The sequence below is a fragment of the Tachyglossus aculeatus genome, chromosome 25 (genome assembly GCF_015852505.1).
Source record: "Tachyglossus aculeatus isolate mTacAcu1 chromosome 25, mTacAcu1.pri, whole genome shotgun sequence".
Classification (NCBI taxonomy): Eukaryota; Metazoa; Chordata; class Mammalia; order Monotremata; family Tachyglossidae; genus Tachyglossus; species Tachyglossus aculeatus.
Window position 1 is genome coordinate 14083776 of NC_052090.1, and position 25213 is coordinate 14108988.

At 41.4% G+C, this 25213-nt stretch overlaps 1 protein-coding gene across 1 annotated transcript in view; it reads left to right on the forward strand.

Moving 5' to 3' along the window:
• SNTG1 (syntrophin gamma 1) overlaps positions 1 to 25213 on the forward strand; it is a 403312-nt gene that overhangs the window by 221674 nt on the left and 156425 nt on the right. Inside the window, exons 4-8 of the mRNA XM_038766634.1 lie at positions 3651 to 3785; positions 13373 to 13429; positions 18249 to 18306; positions 21283 to 21326; positions 21430 to 21471. Of these exons, the coding sequence (XP_038622562.1) occupies positions 3651 to 3785; positions 13373 to 13429; positions 18249 to 18306; positions 21283 to 21326; positions 21430 to 21471 (336 nt within the window). The remainder of the gene's footprint in view (positions 1 to 3650; positions 3786 to 13372; positions 13430 to 18248; positions 18307 to 21282; positions 21327 to 21429; positions 21472 to 25213) is intronic.

Consider the following 25213-nt stretch of genomic DNA (forward strand, 5'->3'; position numbering starts at 1 on the left):
AAGGGCCGCACCACATCACTTCTAGGGGCTGACCATTCCCTGGCAGTTTCCTTTCGGGTGAAGAGGGAGCTCTTCAAAACCAGGGACATCCAGCACCGATCTGGGGGTCACTCTTCCTCTTCCATGCAGCCTCGTCCAATCCTGCAGTATTGATGGACAGGAAGAGATGATGGCACGGACAATCAAGTGACTTCCTCCCCAAATAGAGAAATAGCGTTGTCATAGCTCATCTCGTAGAGCAATGATCAGGTCAAAGGATTTCAGCCCAGGGAGTTTATCTTCTGTTTAAAAGCCTCATATGAAATTGATTCCCGACACTGTTTTTTTTTTTTTCCAAACTGTCTCTCTTCATGTCTTTGCTCCATATATCAAGTTCATTCCAGGTATGCTTTATTTCTTAAAATAGATTTTGCCTTTGTTTCCCTCTTTCTTTTTCCAGTGGTACTGTGCCAGCTCTGCTCGAGTCCTAAGAGTTTTTATGGCTAGTCCCTCTAATTAATTACTCAATCAAAATTGAAACATTACAGTTACATATTCCAATCAGCTCTGGGTGGCTTACAGGAGGGAACTTGGTTTTTTGCTGGCAAAGAAATGGAGGACTTTTAAAATTTTGTTTGTAAGTCTGTATCTCTTTAAAAATAACTAGCTCTCAGCTCTCAGTAAATATAGATACATTATTCCTCTAATGGAAAGATGTGTCTGCCGAAGAAGATTATCTTTTTATAGGAATAAGAAGTACTGTATTTCAAAAGTAAAAAAAAAAAGTAGAGAAGGTAAGAGAAGGTTTTCTTCAGAAAGCAAGCGTGGGAAGCAGTGTGGCTCAGTGGAAAGAGCATGGGCTTTGGAGTCAGAGGTCATGGGTTCAAATCCCAGCTCTGCCAATTGTCAGCTGTGTGACTTTGGGCAAGTCATTTAACTTCTCTGTGCCTCAGTTACCTCATCTGTAAAATGGGGATTAAGACTGTGAGCCCCACGTGGGACCTGATCACCTTGTAACCTCCCCAGCGCTTAGAACAGTGCTTTGCACATAGTAAGCGCTTAATAAATGCCATTATTATTATTATTCAGACACCAGAGATGAAAACAGCCAACTATGAGAAACATAATTGAAAGAGGAAAAAAGATTCATACCAAAATATCAAAAATGAATTACTGCCAACTACCATCCTTCTGAGAAGCATGCATCTAAGTTAATATAGATAAGACATAAACCGGCGATGGATGGAACTCATCGAAAGAGAACATAGGTGGTAGCTAGGTAGAAACTTCTCAAGTTCTGCTTATCTTCTGGGTGCTAATAGGGTTAAATCAAAACTGAACATATTCTTTTACTCTTAAATCCCAATGTAAGACACCCCTTTTAAAAAGTGATTTTTAAGAATGGGAAAATGATTCCTACTTCCACTTACAATTCTCCAAACTTCGTCACTTGTGTTTAAGTCACGACTATTGGTGAAACTGTAAGATAGAGTGGCACACCTAGACAGAGAAAAAGATGAAGAGAAAGATGCAGATTTAAGTAATTTCCAGAACTTTTGTAATAATAATATTATTATTTCCATATTGCCTTTGACCTTTGTTTTCATTTCATTATCACTAGTCTGTCTTTATTCTTTCTAAAGCTGCTTTTTTTTTTCCTGAGCTGACCTCAATTGTGAAGAGGAAGAATTAAACTCAGCTTTGTCCGTGCTACCTTAATTTACACCATGCAAAGGGAGAAGACAAAACATCTCCCCAACATACAATTATGTTCGAAAGTCAAGTAATAACAACATGTAAACAACACCGCAAATGAGGCTCAGAATTCTGTAACTAAACATGTCAAACATAAGATATTAAAAAAATGGTTCTGGGGACTTCATTGCCTCTGAGAATTGAAAACACAAATCCTTGGATCCCACTGTTGCTTCCTGAAAGCTGGAGGAATTAGAACTGAATGCTGAGCTTGAGTACTTGGAAAGTGTGTAAAATGCAGAGTAGGGTGGAGGCTTATGGTGAACTCCCACTTGGCCTGCACTGTGGCCAAAAGTAACGAACAGTGGTATACACATGCATCGTAATCACGATTTTTCTCCAGGGAAATGATCTAAAATGGCTGTGGAACTAGACTGGCTAAGCAGGGAACTGGGTAGTCCCAGACCATTTGTTCTCAGGTGGCCTTCAAATCAGGGTCCAGGTGCTTATGGCAGTTTTTCATTACCTCTTCCACTGCTCCGTTCTAACAAATCCCAAACAAATGCACTCTCTCACCTGACTACAAGTGGCTCTTGGGCTTGAAGCTAGATATTGTGGTGCAGTGGAAGAAAAGGAACATTGACTTCTCCACTGCACTCTCCCCACTGTACTCTCTTAGATGCTTACTAGGACTTCCACTCTTAAAACTCATGTGTAGAGAGGTGTACTAATTCCTTTTAGGTACCCATTTCTTTGTTTCCCTGTTTTTGTTTTTTACTAGTTGTATCTACGCAATGTATCTATGCAGTATTTATGCGGTGTATTTGTTTTTCTTCCCCATTAAAATTTAAGGCCTTCTGGGGCAGAGGCTGGGCCTTATTCCTAGTGTTCATTCCCAAGTGCTTAGTACAGAGCTCTGCACTCAAATTGATGATGACAACATTGTATGATGCCAAATAATGTAAAGGGGCTCAGAGTTGCTAATCAGCATTCCACTACTATGTTCTGCACCGCAAGGCTGTCTAGTGCTTGTCTCAAGGATACCAAGGAGAGAGATGCTCCATACGATGCAGTTTTTCCCATTTTGGACACTTCTAGTTTCCTCCCTCTCCCGACCCAAACTCCTCTCCAAAAAACAACCCACCCCTAATTACATTTAACCCTAGTTGGCTGGACGGGCTGCAAAACCGCAGATACCATACTGGCATGAGCTCCCTAAGAGGTGATCGTTGTGGGTTATTGCTGGTAGCTACTGTGTATGATGGGTAGCTTCTCTCTCCCCTTGGTCTGCTTTCCTCTAAAATCAGGATACGTTTGGGACAGTCTTTATTGGCAGCAGGCAGCCTGGACCTATCAGCATGTCAGTCTTGCTTGGTTAGCAGTTTGTGCACTGTTTTCCCACCTGTTCAGTTCCCCACAGACATTACATTTGAATTAAGTCTGAGGGCAAACAGCCTTCTGAGCCACCACTACTCACAGTCCCTCTCTCACGTGGGCTTCACATTCTTAATCTCCATTTTGCAGATGAGGTAACTGAAGCACAGAGAAGCTAAGTGACTTGCCCAAGGTCACACAGCAAAGTGGTGGAGTCAGGATTAGAACCCAGGCCCTTCTGAATCCCAGGCCTGTCCACTAGGCCCCTTTTAGACTGTGAGCCCACTGTTGAGTAGGAACTTTCTCTATATGTTGCCAACTTGTACTTCCCAAGCGCTTAGTACAGTGCTGTGCACACAGTAAGTGCTCAATGAATACAATTGATTGATTGATTGATAGGCCCCTGCTACTTCTCCACTGCTTGATGCTCTCCCCTGCCAGGCTCCCAATCAGACGTGAGAACCTCCATGATGTAGGTTTGCTGATCTCTTCCTATCAGCACCATTCTGCTCACAGATGTTACTCCTTGAGTGTGTGTATGAGGTTGAAATTATGTCTTGAAAACTAAGCTAATTTTTTTCTTCTTTTTTTTTTGTCTTAAGACAAAGACAGGGATTTGTTTGCTGCAGGATGGTAATCAGGAGCCTTTCAAAGTGCGACTGCACCTAGCCAAAGACATTTTGATGATTCAGGAACAGGATGTGATCTGTGTGTCTGGTGAGCCTTTCTATTCTGGTGTAAGTAAAGTTTTCTTCTGTAAAATATCTTTGTATAATCTATTTCTAGAATTTTCTGACTGGTTTTGTCCACAGGAAATAGACAATGGCTTTATCTGTAGGTAGCGTCTACTAAATATCACCCTTTGATAGAAAGCCTCTCTTGGTTTGGGAACTAAATGCCTTGGGCTACTCTCTAATATGATGGCTCACTGTGTTCCAATCATCAGTCAGTCAATCCTTTTCCTTGAAGATTGTCACATGCATAGTTTACCAATTGCTCTTCTCTGCCATTGCCATTGCAGAATGATGACATTGGACTTGCGTGGACCGTGTTCATACTTTGATCATTGCTCAGCTTTGGGGATGGTGATGATGATGATGATGATGGTATTTAAGTGTTTACTGTATCTGAGCACTGGGATAGATACAAATTAGGTCGGGCATAGTGCCTGTCCCACATGGGACTCACAGTCTAAGGAGAAGGGAGAAGAAGTATTGACTCTGCATTTTACAGATTAGGAAGCTGAGGTACAGAGAATGTGAAGTGACTTGCATGCAAGTAGTAGAGCTGGGATTAGAACCCAGTTCCTCTGATTTCCAGGCCTAGGCTCTTTCCACTAGGCTGGAAGTGTAACACTGATGGATATGCAGCTTGTTACTGAGCCCAGGGGGAGTATTTTTATTCCAGTGGTTTCTTCATGAATGATGTACGGGACTCTGAAGTGTTGTATAAAGATTTATAGCTAAACTATTCCTTCAAATTCGCAGTCTAACCATACTGACATGGTAAAAGGACCAATGTTGGGGAGGGACTATAAATTCACACTCAAATGGTGTAATTTATAGAGCACAGGCCTGGGAGTCGGAAGGTCATGGGTTCTAATCCTGACTCCACCACTTGTCTGCTGTGTGACCTTCGGGAGGTCATTTAACTTTTCTGTCTGTTACCTCATCTGTGAAATCTGAGGATTAAGAGTGTGAGCCCATTGTGAGTCAGGGACTGTATCCAACCTGATTAACTTGAATCTACCCCAAGGCTTAGAACAGTGCTTGGCACAGAGTAAGTGCTTAACAAGTACTATTATTATTATTATTATTATTATTATTATTATTATTATTATTATTATTATCTTACCAGTCCACTTGGCAGGATTGAAGTTTTTAAACTACTTGTCATTGTCAAGATAAGTTCTCACATTAAAGTGTATTTGTTTTTGTCATTTCTTTTGCATACAAGCACTTCACGGTGGGCCCATTTAGAGTTCTTGAGTTAATAGTGTGAAGGGTTTCTCCTGCATGCTCTGTCAAGTAAGGTTCCAGAGATTATTGAAAAGGGTGGATGGGGACAGTAAATGATCTGCTTTGACTATGAACTTGCCTCTAACTTGTGAGCAGATTGAGCTTCTATGTGGCTTTGTCTCCCAGTAATTTCTTTTGTTGTTGCTGTTGGTGTCACCTTTGTTGAGTTAGATGTTTCTCATCACTTGGCTTTAATTCCCCCTGGGACAAAGATGAAGCCCCAAATCAATAGGCTCCTTTGAACTAAGGATAATGGACATTTCACGGACTGTTAACTATCCTTTTGTCACAGGCCATTTAAATCATCCTGAATCATGCACTCCCACTGCCAAGCCCAATTAGACAGGCACCTCAGAGCTGTTCTTCTTTTACCTTAGTTAGTCATAACAGTGATGGCTTTCGTTCTGACGACTGGGACTGATATTTCACAACGTGCTGGGGTGCAGTGCTCTTTAGCCAGCAACTGTACTGATTCTATTCAGACCAAGGACCAGAGCATGAAATGTTACTCAAGCAGAAATGGATGTTTTGTATGCCATGCTGGTGAAAGCAGTAGACAGATTGACAGAAGTATTTAACGACTGCCTTCGGAATGTCATTGGGACTTGCGAAGAGCCAACCAATAAGATGCATAATGCTGCCACATCAGATAGAAACAGGAGCCCAGAATATAAGAAGGATGAGCCGACCAGAATTCAGAGAGGCGGTGGATCAAGCGGGTGAATTTGAAACACTTTAAAAGTACCAAATTGACAGCTTGGAGTGTGGCAGCTTCCTTGATCGGCATCTGAAAGATGTTGACGGTGGAACTCTTGGCCCCATCATACTACATTTCACAGGTACAGAATGGGCTGTAGTAACAAATGTAAAAACTCATCATATTTAGGAAAAGAACAGAAAGCAACATTAAGACCAACCTATATTCTTTGAACTCACTGAAGCATCTGATGCTCTCAGCAGCAGGCCTAGGTTCTGGCAGCTGTACAGAAGAAATTACTGAGATCCTAAATCTTCAGCATGATTGGTGAATGAGGAAAATTGGTAGTAGTAATAGTTGCATTTTTTGAGAGGACGCTTGGCGTGGTGCATTGTCCTCAGAGCTTGGGAACTACAGAATAAGAAAGTGTCGTATTCCCTGCCCACAAAGGACTTGCATTCTAACCTGGGAGCTAAACATACGATATTTCCAACCTGTCAGAATAAATTGGACACACTTATAAGGAGGACGTAAATGAGTTCGGAAGTGCTAGCTATGGCTGAGATAAGCAGTTCAGTGAAAGGAGGAGAACCAGTAGCCATAATATATCTAGATTGTCAGAAGCCTTTGTTGATTTCCACATGAGCATTTTTGTGTTGTTGTTTTTTTAAAGTGAGTCATTGTGGGATTGGAAGGACTAGAAAACAGCCATGCCTGGATGGAAAACCGATTAAAGACAGGAACAAAAGTGCTAAATAGTCACTTTTCAAGAAATGAGAATTTGGGGTGGTTTGGTAGGGATCAGAAAGGAACGAGCTTTACTTAATATTTACGTAATTGACCTGGAAGAGGGATTGTGTGGTGAAGTCTCTGAAAATGATACTAAGCTCTTCCAGTTGATGAAATGCCATGTAGTTGAGAATAAACTGTATGAAAACTGAGTGAGCCAGAAAATGGCAAATGAGTTTCAGAGTGAGATGGGACAAAGTAATGCACTTTGGGAAAAATAAGCCAAATTGCAGCTACATAATGATGGGGTTGGAACTACCATTCGTGGTCCAGGAAATAGAACTGTGGGTACAGGTGTGGCTGAAAGGGTCAGTGTGCTACTGACCATTCTAACCACCACATGTATACAGAAAGGTTGCTCCTTCTGTTGGCATGTTGATGTTTGCAACACCTGTTGCTGCTTTAGTTTGGCCGCTATGTCATGTGATGGGTAGGGGTCGTCTCTATATGTTGCCGATTTGGACTTCCCAAGCACTTAGTATAGTGCTCTACATCCAGTAAGCGCTCAATAAATACGATTGAATGAATGAATGAATGCCCTCCTCCTCCTCAAAGAACCACTCCTTTCTGGATTGGAGGGAGCCATGGTACTCTCTCTACTGCAATTGTCTCATAGCCTTTAGCTGAGGTGAGGAATTACCTGAGGTTGCACTCTCTGCCCATCAGAGTTTTTCCTTTGGGTTGTCCCACTTCAGTTCACTCTAGAGAAGTTGTTTCGCTAACCTACCGTCACCACTCTCTGTACATGCAGCCCCCCAGGGAAGCTGTGCTGAGATGAACAACAGAGCTTTAATTCTAGTCGCCTGAGGTTTTACTAGGAGTTCTGTCACTATTCCATCAATCAGTGGCATTTATTGAGTGCTTACTGCATGCAGAGCACTGTACCAAACCCTTGGAAGAGTACAATACAAGAGGGTTGGTAGTCACAAATAAAGGAGAGATTCCAGATCCAAGATGCTCCTTACTCTCAAGTCCCTGAAGTGATGTTAACTTTTCTCACTTAGGTGCCTTTTTTGGAGGGAAAGTGTGGGGATCGAGGAGACAGTGAGTAGTGAAAGCAATTAGAGGATAGCCAAATTATCTTAAAAATGGAATCTAAAAGCCTTGTAGTGCTTCACAGTGAAGAGGCAGTATGGAAAGTAAGGTGCCCTCAATACTGGTACTGTGATCCAAGTTCTTTAATTATTAAATAAGGAGGAGCAGGCGGTGACTTTGTCTCCTGAATTATTGTTTTCATTAGTAAAAGGTATGGATGATGATGAGACTCTCCAGCTGACTTTAAACACATTGGGTAATATAAAGATTGGCTAATAATAAGAATGATTGCTACTATAATTATAATTGTGGTATTGGTTGTTCAATTGTATTTACTGAGCACACTGCATTCATTCATTCAGTCGTATTTATTGAGCGCTTACTGTGTGCAGAGCACTGTACTAACCGCTTGGGAAGTACAAGTTGGCAACATATAGAGTTTTGCTTCTCTTTGCTTGCACAGTACTTTGTTTGAACTGTGCTTTGCACATAGTAAGCGCTTAATAAATGCCATCATTATTATTATTATTATTATTATATAGAGACGGTCCCTACCAACAACGGGCTCACAGTCTAGAAGGGGGAGACAGACAACCTCCTCTCTGATCTCCCATCCTCCTGTCTCTCCCCACTTCAATCTATACTTCACGCTGCTGCCCGGATCATCTGTGTGCAGAAACGCTCTGGGCACGTTACTCCCCTCCTCAAAAATCTCCAGTGGCTACCAATCAATCTGCGCATCAGGCAGACACTCCTCACCCTGGGCTTCAAGGCTGTCCATCACCTCACCCCCTCCTACCTCACCTCCCTTCTTTCCTTCTAAAGCCCAGCCCGCACTCTCCACTCCTCTGCTGCTAACCTCCTCACTGTGCATTGTTCTCACCTGTCCTGCCGTCAACCCCCGGCCCCCGTCCTCCCCCTGGCCTGGAATGCCCTCCCTCCACACATCCACCAAGCTAGCTCTCTTCCTCCCTTCAAAGCCCTACTGAGAGCTCACCTCCTCCAGAAGGCCTTCCCAGACTGAGCCCCCTCCTTCCTCTCCCCCTCCTCATCCCCCCCACCCTACCTCCTTCCCCTCCCCACAGTACCTGTATATATGTTTGTACAGATTTATTACTCTTATTTTGTCTCCCCCTTCTTGGCTGTGAGCCCGCTGTTGGGTAGCAACTGTCTCTATATGTTGCAAACTTGTACTTCCCAAGTGCTTAGTACAGTGCTCTGCACACAATAAGTGCTCAATAAATACAATTGAATGAATGAATGAGTGAACCTATGTTTCAAGCACTATACTAAACGCTTGAGCAGATACAAGATAGCCAGATCAGGCACAGTCCCTACCCCTCCCTGGGGCTCAGAGTCTAAGGGGAAGGGAGAACAGGTAATAATTCCCATTGTACAGATAAGGAAACTGAGGCCCTGAGAAGTTAAATTATTTGACCAAAATCACTCAGCAGGTAACTGGTCGAACAGGAATTCAAACCTAGGTCTTCTAGCTCACAGGCCTGTGCTCTTTCTATCAGGCTATGCTGCTGATGATTACATTGTTAAATGTAAATGAATACATTAACAGATATAATTCAACCATCTCTGATAATGAGTTCTAAATGCACAGGACCTGCTGTGAATGCTGATTGTCCAACTCAGTCAGTTTGGCCTGGCCAGAGGAACATATGCAAATAGTTCCCATCCTCACTGTTCACAGTGTAGGGCAGAATGTTCATTTTAAGCACCAAAGGTGCACACTGACCCAGTGGTAGAGATTATTTCTCTATCTTTACCTTTTTTTGGAGGGGAGGGACTGGCAAGATTCGTTTTCTTCTTTGGCTCTTGCAGTGGGAAAGGAGGTGGAATTCATCCAGTCATCCCAACTGTTTTAAGATTTTAATATTTTTCTTCCTAAACTGTAAGCTTCTGCAGGAATCATATCGATCTCTAGGGCTCTTCCAAGTGCTCTGCACAAAGTGCATGCCCAATAAATACCATTGCTAGATTGAGCGGGACAGCTAAATTTGCTAAGATAATTTTAGAAGCATCTTTTAATTGGTCCTGACAACAAGCACGTGATGTGGACTGAAGTGAGTGGCGGAGGGGAAGGTTGTTAGGGACTCCAGAGCAAGAATGAGAAAAGTATGAGCACATGGATTCTCAGAATGCGGGAAGAAAAAAAACCAGGCCTAGGGCAACCATGTGGATGATGGTCAGTGGGACGGATAATTGCCATGAAGATATGGCAGAGAGGCACCCAAGAAAATTCAAAATTAAAGGGGACAGATACCCAGAAGAAGGCAGAAAACCTAAGTGTGAACAGATGGATAGGGAAGACTAAATGATGAGATCCCATATTTCCTGCAAATTCTTTACAAGTTTTAGTTAGTTGATCCTGATATTAGAAACAGAGAAGCAGCGTGGCCTAGTGGAAAGAGCACAGGCCTAGGAATCAGAGGACCCAGGTTCTAATCCTGGCTCTTCCACAGGCCTGCTCTGTGACCTTTGGCAAATCACTTGTCTTCTCTGTGCCTGTTACCTCAGCTGTAAAATGGAGATTCAATACTTCGGACTGTGAGCCCTATGTGGGACGGGGACCGTGCCCAACCCGATTACCTTGCATCTATCCCTTGTATCTACGAGGAACAATGCCTGACGTATAGTTAGTGCTTAACAAATACCATTTTAAAAAAAGAAGGAAAAAAACCTCCTTTTTCCTCCTTTAACATTTCATAAGGTTTTGAGAATGAAAAAAATCCCCATTATTTTATAGATGGTATCTCAGTTTTGATGAATTGGAAGTCGCTCTAAAACACCACCTTGTTGGGAGGGCAACCTGTTTTAAGTAGCTCACCTTTCATAAAGGGTTACAACACTTTGTTCCAAGAAACTAATGGAGCAATAAAAAATGGAGGTAGAGAGTTTGTGGTTAAAAAAAGAACATTAAAATAAGTGCTGGTTCTGAGTTTCTCAGTTGTTTCTGCTGACTCGGAAGACTCCTAGACTTTTCCCTACATCAGCTATTTTGCATTTGATTTGGAGCACGTTCTAAATGTTCTCAAGCGAAGATTAGGAGGAGGTGAGGCTGAAAGAGAGGGGATGAGAACTTTCGTGAAGAATTTTCATCATCCCAGTGTATTATATAGAAAATTAGTGTGGCAGTAAGAGTTGAGTTGCCAAGTTGTGGTTTATGCTAACTGTTGCTCGGCCAGATGTTCTAGGTAATGTCAAGGGTGGCATAGTCTAATTCAGCTGCAGTTCTTGGGCCCGACTGAAAACTTAGTTTGGATTTGCATGACTTCAGCACAGTCCTTGGCTAACTTCTGTTTTGAGCATCCCAGCACTTAGAACAGTGCATTGCACATAGTAAGCACTTAATAAATGCCATTATTATTATTATAGGTGTTAACAACCTGATCACCTTGTAACCTCCCCAGTGCTTAGCACGGTGCTTTGCACATAGCAAGCACTTAATAAATGCCATAATTTTTTATAGGTGTTAAAAAGAGAGTACTTCACACACTTGAAGATTAATTTCAGTTTCTGAGAAATTTTATGGGTTATTCCAACCTGCCATGAATCAATGAAATCCTAGTTCAGTTTGCCCTGCCAGAGTCTCTCATAACTGAAATTATTTCTTGGTTATGTTAGGCACCGGACAAGGGTATTAATTCCTCCTTCTTCTACCTCATCCAGCCATTCATGCCACCAAAGGTATTCTCTTCCATGGTTTCTTGGATTCTGAAGAGACAGCAGTGCTTTTGGGTTGCACCGTTGCAGTCGGAACAGTCTATTTAGGAATGATATCTGACATTAGGTTAAGTTAACAGGCCCTTCTGCACAGTGGACAGTGTCATAAGGAATTGCTGGGACCAACAGGAAGCTTTTCAAAAGAAGCACTCTAGCAGAAAAAATATGACTTCTGTGTATTAGGAGTAGTATTGTGTTTATTAAGCACCTGCTTTGTACAAAGCACAGTACTAAGCCCTGAGTAAAAAAAAATGGTCCCTTGCCCCCCAAAGGGCTTATGATCTAAAATTAAAGGGGTGAGGGAGTGGAAAGAGCCCGGGTTTGGGAGTCAGAGGATGCAGGTTCTAATCCCAGCTCCGCTACTTGTCAGCAGTGTGATTTTGGGCAAGTCACTTCACTTCTCTGTGCCTCAGTGACCTCATCTGTAAAGTGGGGATTAAGACTGTGAGCCCCATGTGGGAAAACCTGATAACCTTGTGTGTATCCCAGCGCTTGGCACATTGTAAGCACTTAGAAAATATGATCATCATCATTATTATTATTATGGACGCATAAAGTAAAATGAAACAAGGAAGACACCGAAACAACAACAAAGGCAGGGGAAATAATAAATACACTGAGTGTTCTGAGGCTGTTGGAGTGGAATCTCAGGCTCCCCATGACTCAGAGCCCAACAGATGTAGCCACAGCCACTAGGCAGAGCCTTCCCAGGGTTTTGAAAATGTGTGGAGTTTATGCTACAATTGGCCTAGGGCAGTTTAATAAGTAATAATAATGATGATGGTCTTTGTTAACCACTTACTGTGTGTCAAGCACTTTTCTAAACACTGGAGTAGATCCAAGCTAATCAGGTTGGACACAGTCCCTGTCCCACATGGGGCTCACAGTCCTAATCCCCATTTTACAGATGAGGTGACTGAGGCCCAGAGCAATGAAGTGACTTGCCCAAGGTCACACAGCAGGCACGTGGTGGAGCCAGGATTAGAACACTTCTGACTCCTAGGCCTGTGCTCTATCCACTAATAATAATAATAATGACATTTGTTAAGCATTTACTATGTGCAAAGCACTGTTCTAGGTGCTGGGGAGATTACAAGGTGATCAGGTTGTCCCACGGTAGGCTCACAGTTTTAATCCCCATTTTACAGATGAGGTAACTGAGGCACAGAGAATAATAATAATAATAATAATGGCATTTATTAAGCACTTACTATGTGCAAAGCACTGTTCTAAGCACTGGGGAGGTTACAAGGTGATCAGGTTGTCCCATGGGGGGCTCACAGTCTTCATCCCCATTTTACAGATGAGGTCACTGAGGAACAGAGAAGTTAAGTGGCTTGCCCAAAGTCACACAGCTGACAGTTGGCGGAGCCGGGATTTGAACCCATGACCTCTGACTCCAAAGCCCATGCTCTTTCCACTGAGCCACGCTGCTTCTGATAAGGCCATGCTGCTTCCTTTGGGAGTAAGATCTTAGAGTAGCATGGCCGGGAGTTGGGGGGGAACTCCCAGAATATTGTCCGTGGTCTCGGTGGATGTCAAAGGCAAGCGCTGCCAGTATTTGAGTCTCTCCCGGATCTGCTGCCACGGGGCAGGTGGGGAGTAAGGCCCCAGAAGTGTTTTTCAACTCATTTGTGCTGAGGTACAAAATCTACTCCTATCAAATCCTCTTAATATTAGCCAGGTAACAGATCTTATACTGTTAGTGCCTTTCAAGCAAAAGGATTTTGGGAACTTGATTTCTTCCACCCCCTAGGTTTGCCCAGGACAGGCAATGCCTCTGCTTACTCCATTTTCTCAGACCATATGAATCAGATTGAACCCAGTGTTCATGGTCCTTCTCTACAAGAAGAATTCTTTCAAGCCACCGCAGCATTTTAAAGTGCAACACAGCAAGCTACCATCCCATGGTCCCAAAGAACTCAATGTGCTTCCGTAGGCACCTATTGGACTATTAGGATGGAAACAAAAATGTCTTTCAGTGCAAACATAAGACTATTTTAGAATCTGCTAACTGCTCTTATTACCTCTTCTTTTTTTTTTCTCCCAGGAAAGAACTGTCACAATTAGAAGACAGACTGTAGGAGGATTTGGACTAAGTATAAAGGTAAAGTGCCTCTTTAGTCTAACATTGCATTAAACACTATTGTATTATCTATCATTGGTTTTACCTCGTTCTGGGAAGAAAAAATTTAAGAAATGATGTTGAATCTCCCCAATATGTTGACTTTAGCTGGAAAGGGAGGGGGATCACACTGAATTTTAGATGGGGGCACTTTATCAGGTAAACTTTCTTTGTTTGGTGAGGGAAGAGAAGAGACACTCTACTCCTAACTGGCAAGGGTGAGGGAGCATTTTTCTGGTTTAATCTGGTTTAAAGTGCTTAATATTGTGCTTTATACATGGTAAGGTCTTAGTAAATACCATTGATTCATTCATCCAGCCATATTTATTGAGCACTTACCGTGGGCAGAGAACTGTACTAAGCACTTGGGAGAGTACAATATAACACTAAACAGACACATTCCCTGCTCACAAGGAGCTTGATTAATTGAAATGCCTCTGTTATCTGGATACCATTTAAGTGGTGGCTGGGTGTATGTTAAGGGCATAATCATTGTCAACAACGCTTCTTCTGCACTTCTTTCATTCATTCAATTGTATTGAGCACTTACTGTGTGCAGAGCACTGTACTAAGTGCTTGGAAAGTACAAGTCACATTCACCTCGGAGGCAGGGCTGGGGATGACTGGGGATGGATGGATGGATGGATGGATGGATGGATGGAAGTGCTTGTTGTGATAGGGCCAGAAACAGAATGTAGGAGATGTTACTGACTCATTCACAACTTTCTGCACTAGCTGGCAGGTGTTGTAACACTGAAATCAGTAATAATAGTTGGTTTGGCAATTAATCACAAGTTCCTGATTCCCATGGCAAAGTTTAGGACAAGCTATGAGTTGATAAGCAGTTCTAGTAAAAAGATGACCCTATTCATTCATTCGAAAAAAATTCAATATAAAAAAGTTTTTCACGTTTACCTTATTAAAATTTAGCAGTCGCTATGCTCACAGTGTATTGTTCTATCCCTTCAGAAAAAAAACAAGTTTAAGAAATCATAAATGAATGTTTCATATTTATAACTGAGAATAGTATCAGGCATTTTGAGTTCTTTACATTTGACTTCAATTCTTCCTAGAGAAGGAATTAATTTTTACCTATTGCCTCCTCCCCACTTCCCGACTCAGCACAGCAATGACTGGATGGTGGTAATAGTGGATAAATGCCAAGAATACAAATTTTGCAAGAAAAGTGAAACTACAGTTCTTTTTGTGAATGTCTGTTCTGCCTGACCTTATAAAACAGGACTCAGGGAGGAGATTAGTGTGCAGTTCCCTTATGTTGTCAGTGATAAGAAAATTGCTGGATAGAAATATTATTTTTAAAATTGCCTCAGTGCCTTGGCTTTACCGTTTTGACCCATTAAAGGTCCCTTTTCATGGGAAGCAAATGATTACATCATCACCAAAATTTCCTATGAAGTAAGCAAGCAAGTAAATCCACTGCTTGCAGTAGGTGTTTTTGTTTTGTTTTGTTTTTATATTTAAGAATATTGAATGCCTTTGGGTATATTGAGGGCATCGGTAAGGAAGCTAAGATCAATCAATCATATTTACTGAGCGCTTACTGTGTGCAGAGCACTGTACTAAGCTCTTGGGAAGTACAAGTTGGCAACATATAGAGACAGTCCCTATTGTTCATTAAAGTCAAAGCCAGCCTGAACTGGAACCAAAATGTTCAATTTAATGGAACTTTCAGTTTGGGAAGACCTGATTTTATTTTGGAAGATTATTTTGCACATCCAGAGTTATCTCCATGAGGAGCAGAATGGTGTAGTGGTTAGAGCATGGGCCTGGGTGTCAGAAGGTCATGGGTTCTAATCCCAGCTCCTCCACTCGTCTGCTGTGTGACCTTGGGTGTGTCACTTCATTGTCTGTGCCTAAACATAAAAGTGTTCCTGCAGCAAAATAAAGCAAAGTGTGCTTGCAGTTATGGCAATATGGGCTTTGGGAAAAGAAGTTAAAAGTAATTGTGTTCTTAGTATACCACCTAACATCGATGTTTGCCGTAGGCCTTCCAGAGATCCTTTCCTGACTGAAAAGTAAGAGAGACAACTTTTGCCATGACCGTTAAGGTGCTGGCGTGCCTGAGGTCTGCAAGGAATTAGACTGAGCATAAAAGAAAGCAAGTGGTGACTACAGAGGCAATTCATTCAATTGTATTTATTGAGCTCTTAGTCTGTGCAGAGCACTGTACTGTTATGTAGATGACCTAAATAGAAAGGAAGTGGGGTAACAAAATATAAAATTAGGCATTTGTTTTATCCCTCTCCTCCACAGTCAGTTTTAAAATGTATTCTGCTATCCCCTTATTAACAAGGTTTTTCCTTCCTGTCCTTCCACTTTTCCTTCCACTTTGCGTTGTGCACACCTCTTTGAAATGCATCGGGCTATGATGCATTTCTTTCTTTTTTTCCACTCTTCACAGGAATATTCAAATTCACTTCAGAGTTAACTTTGCTTTATTTTGCTGCAGGAACACGTTTATGTTCCCTTAGCCTTGTGGTACAGATAGCAAACTCCTTGAGTACAGGGATTGTTTGTACTGATTCTGTCGTTGCTCGCAATCAATCAATCAATCGTATTTATTGAGCGCTTACTGTGTGCAGAGCACTGTACTAAGCGCTTGGGAAGTACAAGTTGGCAACATATAGAGACAGTCCCTACCCAACAGTGGGCTCACAGTCTAGAAGGGGGAGACAGAGAACAAAACCAAACATATTAATAAAATAAAACAAATAGAATAGATATGTACAAGTAAAATAAATGAGCGGCCAAAGCAGCATGTCCTAGTGGAAAGAGCACAGGCCTGGGAGTTTGAGGACCTGGATTCTAATCCTGGCTCTGCAACTAGCCTGGTGGGTAACATTGGACAAGTTAAATGAACTTCTCTGTGCCTCAGTTTCTCATCTGTAAAATGTGGATAAAGTACCTGTCCTCTCCCTCCTTCTTAGCCTGTGAGCCCCATGTGGGATTGGGAACTGTTCCAATCTGCTTATATTGTATTTTCCCCAATGTTTAGTATAGTGGTTGGCACGTAGTAAGTGCTTAATAGATACCACAATTATAATAATAGTAATAATAAAAGTAATAAAAGCTGTCTTGCCCAAGGATGGGGAAATCCCAAACCAGGAGGGCTGAGTGTATCCAGAGCATATGTAAAGAAAGAAAATCTTTCGTATTTAAAAGAAGTGGATAAAAACCCACAACTCCAAGTTAACTGTATTTTTTCCATCACCTGAACTTTTTAATTTGCTGATTTCTGTGGAAAAAGGAACTCAAGCCTACAGAGAAGTGGTCAATAGCAACTGATGCAATAAAAGTTCTCTTTTTTTAACCAGTCCAAAGAAAACGTATTTATGGAAGTGGAAAGTTTTTCTTTATATCTGGTTGGTTTCTCAGTCAAGTATCTTGGAAACTTATCTTGTGAGTCTGGATAAGTATATTTCCTGAAATAGTTTACCCAATATTTATTTCCCACATAAAGCATTAAAAACTCTCCCTTCTTACTAAATAGTTTCCAGCGTGTCATCTTTCAGGCTAAGCATGGGAAAAATGGTTTTTGGAAGAGAAGCAGCAGCCTAGTCAGGGCCAAGTATTAAATGCCACAAAAAGCAGTTAGAAGTAGTCATGGCTGGTGTGGAGTAGAGATTGTGAAAAACTTTTTTTTCCCATTTTGTTATTTGTAAATAGCCTTTTCAATGCCTCAGTATTCGCAACCTTAGGGACAAGGTAGAGTAATTTGGCCAGATTTTCTCAGGATGTAAATTGTTCTTTTAGAACCGCTTTTCATCAGTGATTGGGTACGGTTATGAAGTTGCAATGAGATGTCTTGATAATAATAATAATTATGGTATTTGTTAAGCACTTACTGTATGGCAAGCACTTTTCTAAGAGCTGGGGTAGATACAAGATAATCAGGTTGTCCCACATGGGGCTCATTCTTTGTCCTCATTTTACAGATGAGGTAACTGAGGCACAGAGAAGTTAAGTGACTTGCCCAAAGTCACACAGCTGATAAGTGGCGGAGCCGGGATTAGAACCCATGACCTCTGAATCCCAAGCCCATGCTCTTTCCACTAAGCCACACTGCTTCTCTAGAGTTACTTTCTTCCTAAAGAGTCTGACATTTTCCCAGGAAGCCACCAATGAATTGTATTTGTAGGCTTCTTGTGGGCAGGGATTTTGTCTACCAACTCTGTGGCATTATATGCTCTCAAACACTTATTTGAGCATTCTGCTCAATAAAAGACATTGATTGTGTGAATGAGTGTTTACTGGGTGTAAAACACTCTACTAAGAGCTTGTGAGAGAACAGTGCAGTTGATAGACAGGATTTCTGCCCTCCAGGACCTTATATTTAAAGACTGGGAAATTTTAGTGAGTGGAACAGGTAGAATTGAGCCCTTCAGAATTTCCTTTAAATATTCATTCATTCATTCAATCGTAGTTATTCATTCATTCATTCAATCGTATTTATTGAGCGCTTACTGTGTGCAGAGCACTGTACTAAGCTCTTGGGAACATATAGAGACGGTCCCTACCCAACAGCGGGCTCACAGTCTGGAAGGGGGAGACAGACAACAAAACAGAACATATTAACAAAATAAAAAAATAGGATAAATATGTACAAGTAAAATAAATAGAGTAATAAATATGTGCAACATATATACATATATACAGGTGCGGTGGGGAGGGGAAGGAGAAATTCTCCTGTCCCTCCTGCTTAAGTGCATTTCTTTCCAGACTGTAATTAAAAATTTAACTTTAAAAATAGTCCCACCAAGTGTTCATTTTCTACTTTCAGGGTGGAGCCGAACATAACATCCCAGTTGTTGTTTCTAAAATTTCCAAAGAACAAAGAGGTACGTATCCACTGAAATTTCTGGCAACTCCTGTTTATTTCTAAGTCAGTCTACCAGTTTGGTGAGGTTTAAGGTAGAGCAAGTCTGGTCCTTTTTACAACTATCTTTTTGCAGATTTATAGCCGATATGAACTTTAACACAACCATAAGTCTGATTTCAGACTTCTATAACATTTAGTTGGTAAATACACACTCTATTTATGTGCTCAAATACGGGCTGTTGGGTGCCCTGTGAAAGAGCTGGATGATACTATTAAAGCACTGCATGGAATAACAAACTGTATTTTACTGGTGAGTGGACATGTTATTGCAAACTTTTTTAATGCCTGCGTCTATTCAAAAGCTTCCCCAGTGATGGCCAGTTTTTTCCGTGAATCGTAAATCTGTCAGTCCCCATCTTCCTTTCATCATTTAGGAAATACAGTTTAGCCCTAGAAGGGAAGCCTTTGGACTGGCTGACGAACAAAACAATGAAATGAGTCTTGTGGTCATGTCAGGTGGAGAGAGGTTTTGTTTCTCCTAATTTAGGAGAGTAATCTGGAGTGGAGACCACAAAAAGTGGTGAGACGATGTCAGGAGATCTGGGTTGTAGCTCAGTTGTTAGTCATTTGTGCGACCTTGGGCAAGTTACTTAACTTATCTGGGCCTCAGTTTCCTTAACTGTAAAATGGGGATAAAAGATACTCCTCTCCTCCTAGATTGTGATCCCTGCATGGGACAGGAACTGATCTGATTAGGCTATATCTACCCCAGAGTTTAGTGCCGTGCTTGGCATTTAGTAAGTGCTTAGAAGATACCATAATTAGCAAATACAATGTAAGAAAGGAGCAGAAATGTTGTTGGTATTTCTTAAGCACTTACTATGTGCAGCATGGCTCAGTGGAAAGAGCCGGGGCTCTGGAGCCAGAGGTCATGGGTTCAAATCCTGGCTCCGCCAATTGTCAGCTGTGTGACTTTGGTCAAGTCATTTAACTTCTCTGGGCCTCAGTGACCTCATCTGTAGAAGGGGGCTGAAGACTGTGAGCCCCCTGTGGGACAACCGGATCACCTTGTAACCTCCCCAGCACTTAGAACGGTGCTTTGCACATAGTAAGCGCTTAATAAATGCCATCATTATGTGCCAGGCACTGTACTAAGCACTGGGGTAATCAGGTTGGACACAGTCCATACCTCACAGGGGGACTCAGAGTATTAATCTTCATTTGATAGATAAGGGAACTGAGACACAGAAGGGAGAAGTGAGTTGCCCAAAGTCACACAGCAGACACATGGTGGAATCAGGTTTGGAACCCAGATCCTTCTGAATTCCAGGCCCGTCCTCTGTTGACTAGACCACACTGCTGCACATTGCATCACATTGTAGGGGGTTGGATGTGGGTGTGGGCCTGTGACTATCAGGCGACAAGCTCATTCTAGAGGGTGCCAGCCACTGGCTCTGGAGAGGCTCTGGACCAGATCCAAGCACGGCTTTGGGTCGGGGAAATGGAACTGGTTCGGGTCTAAGTGCTGTGCCCAGGCTGTGGTTTTCAGGGTCTGATGCCTCTTTCTTCAGCCCAGAGCAGTATTTACCTTCAGGTGGGTACCCAGAACCCGGGCTGGAATGTCCTTTAGAGACTTAGCAAGCACCGCTTCTGGGTCAGAGGATCTCCTGCTTCAGCTGGCCCCTCCACTTGGATCAGTCAATAATAATGATAATAATAATAATAATAATAATGGCATTTGTTAAGCACTTATATGTGCAAAACACTGTTCTAAGCGCTGGGGATAATACAAGGTGATCAGGTTGTCCCACATGGGGCTCACAGTCTTAATCCCCATTTTACAGATGAGGTGACTGAGGCTCAGAGAAGTTAACTGACTTACCCAAGGTCACACAGCAGACGTGGCAGAGCTGGGATTAGAACCTATGACATCTGACTCCCGTGCTCTTTCCACTGAGCCACGCTGCTTCTCAAGCATTTGCTCTATTTGTCTCTTCCCGCCCTCTAGCCTCCCAGGCCTGCATGTTGTGAAAACAAGAAATGGGGACTGTGAAAGAGCCTCAGGAATTCACTTGTTCAAGTGCTTTGCGAAAAAAGATTGACAGTCCTGTAGAATTTTGTTTCTGAGTTAATATCAGTGTGGCCTAGTGGAAAAAGCTCGGGTCTGGGAATCAATGGACATGGGTTCTAATCCCATCTCTGCCACATGTCTGCTGTGTGACCTTTGGGCAAGTCACTTACCTTCTCTATGCCTCAGTTACCTCATATGTCAAGTGGGGATCAAGACTGTGAGCCCTATGTGGGGCAGGGATTTTGTCCAACCCAATTACCTTATATCTACCCTAGGGCTTGGCACATAGCAAGTGCTTAACAAAGTGACAATTATTATTATTATCATAATTGTTATTATTATTATATGATTTAAGTTGTGATGCTTTTTGGAGGTAATTTTGGACCTCAGTCATAGATCAAATGATCCAGCATTCAAATCCACCCCAAAGTAGTATGTATTTCTGTATCCAGTATATTTCATAAATCTGTTCTTGGGACCCTTGCCTTGATTTTTAAAAATTATATGTGTCTCTGGATTTATACAAATGGACAACATTAGGATTCCACATTAGATAGATGTGTATATATAGAGAGCAATCTGATAAGGTTATGGTGTGTTCAATGCACAACAAATAGCCCTGTTGGTCTAGAATTCCAAATCTACCTACTGCTAGCTCTCAAGGGTTATCAATTGTTTAATCTAATGCTGCACAAGATTAAAATCAGTCCAGTTTTTTAAAAAATATCTAGAAAGAGATATATTTTATGTGAATTTTATATAGAGTAAACATCATGATTCATTTTTTCAAATCAACTTCCATTCATGATGCTTCTACTAGGATGAAAATACTTACCCTCTGGTTCAATTTCATAATCAGTATTCAGGGAAAACACAGGCAAAGACTATAGATGTAACATTTCATTGTTAATTTTCATTTTGTAGCGGAACTTTCAGGCCTGCTCTTCATAGGAGACGCAATTCTGCAGGTATGTGAATATAAATATTTTTGATATGATTTCCTTGATTGATTGATTCTGCACCAAATGTTAAGTGGATTTACAAGAGGCACGCCTTTTTTCCCCCCAACAGATTAATGGAATAAATGTGAGAAAATGCAGACATGAAGAAGTGGTGAGCTTCCATTTATTATTCTTGCATATAAGTTTGGTTTGGTGCATTGCTGAGGCCTTGTTCCTATCACGCGCTAAGCAGACATGCCATTTATATCTGGGGTTGCTAAATGAATTAAAAATGATAGCTTGGCTTATTTTTCTTCTGGCCCCAAGTCTGCCCTCCTATTGCTGAAGTGGGTGATTATTAATTTGCAGATGTTTGGAACGACATCTTGTGGTCTGAATTTTTTCACCGCATACTTTCAGTGCTGCTCCAATTCATTACCAGTTAAATACTTCCTGAGCAATCTCAGCCTGGATGCATATATAGAGAGCACTTGCAGAGCTTCCTAAATGATAACAGTAACACAGTCCCTGCCCTTTAGTGGCTGATAATATTGAACCCAACATGGAAGGTAGACAAAAGCAAACTCTATTTTTCTACTGTGTACAGACCCCCATCACTTCTTTTTTGATGAACTGTGAGTTAGTAGCGTTTGAGGTTTGCCGATTATATGATGGGGTGAATGGGAGTGGCCATCTTGTGACAGTTAAGGAAGGAGTTGTGGAGGAGCTGGGATTTGCAGGACAGAAGGAATGTAGTTTGGATACTTAGTTGCGATATTCCAGGTGTGCACGATAGCTTGGTGAGGTTTAAGGAGCTGAGGTTCTCTGGGGCATAAATTTACTCTGACTGCAGCCCAGGGGCCTGGAAGGAGAGGACATTGTTGTCGGTCAGTGGGGATGGTACAGGTTATAGATCAAAACCAATCACTGCCCTCCAAGACTTTATGAATGATAATAATTTTCCTTCATGGTTGAACAGAATATTGGCTTAAAACCCCCAAAGAGGAGTTTGGTCATAAAGACCAGAAGGACTATGAATAATTTTAAGAAATAGACTCATAAAGTATTCAACCGAGAGGTACCGAAGCATGGTGGCAGGAGTCTTTTACCAAGTGGTAGGAAGTGTTTGAAAAAAATAAGTGTGGCAAGGAGCCATTTCATCTAAGGAAAACCAAGCCTTCAGTAGGCAAGAAGGCCTGTCAGGAGGATTCAAGACTCATGAGTGTTTGTCATGGATAACTCAAGGAGCCTTTCTAATATTTACCAACTATGCTATAAGGTTAACGGCATTTCACCTCCCCAGACTCCTTAAGACCATTAAAATCCTCTTTGACAAGTTGAACATGCAAAGTGTAAGTGCCAGGATCCCCTGGGTAGGCATAAGACAGGAAGTGAAATGCAAAGAAAGGAAAGAGGAAAAAAATGGAGAGTGTTTACTGGATTCCAAATTAGTTTGTGCGGATTTAGATTTAAATATCTGCTGTCTTCATACTCGGATGCTTTTAACTTTGGTCTGTGTCGTAAGTACAGAGAGTCTTTAAACCCATTAACTAGCAGGGGGAAATAGCTTGTTCTATTTTAAAAGCCTCATGCTGTTAACTGGAATAGTCTCTACAATTTGCTCTTCAGTTATGAGCTGCATGCTTAGACAAATTGAGATGTAGCTTTGATGAAACTGATTAGGGCAATGTAAAAAATTAGAGAGCACCAATAATACCTCTTCTTACAATGCTCATTCCGATTCGGAGGAATGAAATGGGTGATGGGGATTTGTGTTGCCAGAGATATAAGATTCTCCAGAATTTCCTATTCTTTTTTCTTATGAGAGGCTTAATTGGAAAATCTTTGAAACATACATGCTAATAGCCGTATTTATTTATAAGCTTTGCTTTCCAACAGGGATTGTATTTTTTAATTCTTGTAAGTCCTCACTGATTATTACTTAAATGAGCCAGTCTGTCATGATTGTTGAATATTTAAAAGTAAAATGCCATGGGCAGAAAATGGTGATTAGAAATGCACGTATTCAAGCCTGTGTTTTCTCAAAGTAATATGCTATTGTATCACATTGTCTTTTCAGTCAGAGATCCAGGCAGATCTGAAGCTTAGTAACCAGTTCATCCCTGTGGAAAGAATATATAGTAATTCTGCTGGTTCTTGTTAACATAATTATGCTGTCTTCAGTATTTGCTTTTTTTTTCCTGTGTGTGTGAAGAAGCATTTACATTTAGCTGTTACTTGAACTCTTCCACTTCCTGAAGGAAACTGTCTCAGATTGTTCCCAAGCATAATAGTTCTTTTAAACATTCTCAGGTTGTTCATACAAAGGAGAAATCTCCTATTCAGATACTCAGAAGCAGGAAAATAAATGAACAACAGTGCTATAAAATAGGATATTTTATTGAAAAATATGCAGTCAAAACAAAAAGTCTAAATTTTCTAAACTGGTTGGCTACATTGTCTCATAAAATTCCTCATTAATATATTTAAATAGTTGTTTAGAATCTTAATTTCCATTTCTAGAACAGAAATTATGAAATGAGCCGATCCCAAGCATATAGTTATATTTAATATAATTTCTAGGGTGGTTTTCCGTTGGATGGTGAGAAGGTTCGTCAGGCCCAGCCGGCATGTTCTAACCCAGCTCCTCCATTTGTCAGCTGTGTGACCTTGGACAAGTTACTTCACTTCTCTGTGCCTCAGTTACCTCATCTGTATAATGAAGATTAGGACTGTGAGCCCCTGGGGGGAACATGGACTGTGTACAACCTGATTATCTTGTGTTTACCCCACGGCTTAGTACAGTGACTGGCACATGGAAAGTGCTTAACAAATATCATTAAAAGTAAAAACTTCAAAGTCCTTCACTGCGGGAGGGCAAGCAGAGGGAGAAGCCAAATTGTGAGAGGTGAATTGATTAATCCTTTAAACCAGGAAAACAAAAGATCTCCATTCACTGCAAAAGCATGAAAGTGTTGAAAAATGTCACTATAATTGTATTCATGCTTGTTGCTAAAACTAATCTCCAAGTCAGTTAAATAGGAAGATGATCTACTATGAATATTATTAGAGTATCATCCTAAAATGTGAAACAAATTCATGTGTAGGGGTAGCACTAGTATATTTCATGAGCCTGAAAGGATTGTCCTTGGGATACAGATTTGACAGGCAAATCATTTTAGATCCCCATTACAAACTTGAAAATGTTATTGGCCTACAAATCATACTTTACCTAAACTGGTAGATACTAGGTTATTCACAGCCTTTTGAAAATGGGTTTTCAAACTAATTTATTAATACTTTCCTGAGGAGGACTAATCACCATAGACCATTTTCCTTTTGAGAAACTATTGCACAAGCAATCAAGCGTGAAGTTGCTTATCGAAACGGTTATTGTTTTCAATCATAAGGGCAACAGCAAAATTCCTTACAAACTAGGATGACTTGAAAAAAAGCTCCTGGCATATTCTAGTTTCTTAGACTTTGTGACTGCTAGGTGGCATTATAAATTGCACTCTCTTCCTTCCAAAATTACTAAAGGCAAATGTGCAAAAAGGTCAAATGATTTTTGTGAGAAATCATTATCTGGTTTGGCTCGGAGAGGTACATGTTTTTTTACTTGGTCAGTGCCAGGGACCATGACTTCTTGAGTTTGTTTTGGTCAGAGGGTAGACTGCATTTAAGTTGAGGAAAAAAGGGGATGTTGGTAGGTGGCAGTTCATAGCTTAGTGGAGAGAGCACGGGCTTGGGAGTCAGAGGTTGTGGGTTCTAATCCAGCCTCTGCCACTTGTCAGCTGTGTGACCTTGGGCAAGTCACTTAAATTCTCTGTGCTGCAGTCACCTCATCTGTAAAATGAGGATGAAGACTGTGAGCCCCACGTGGGACAACCTGATTACCTTGTATCTATCCCGGT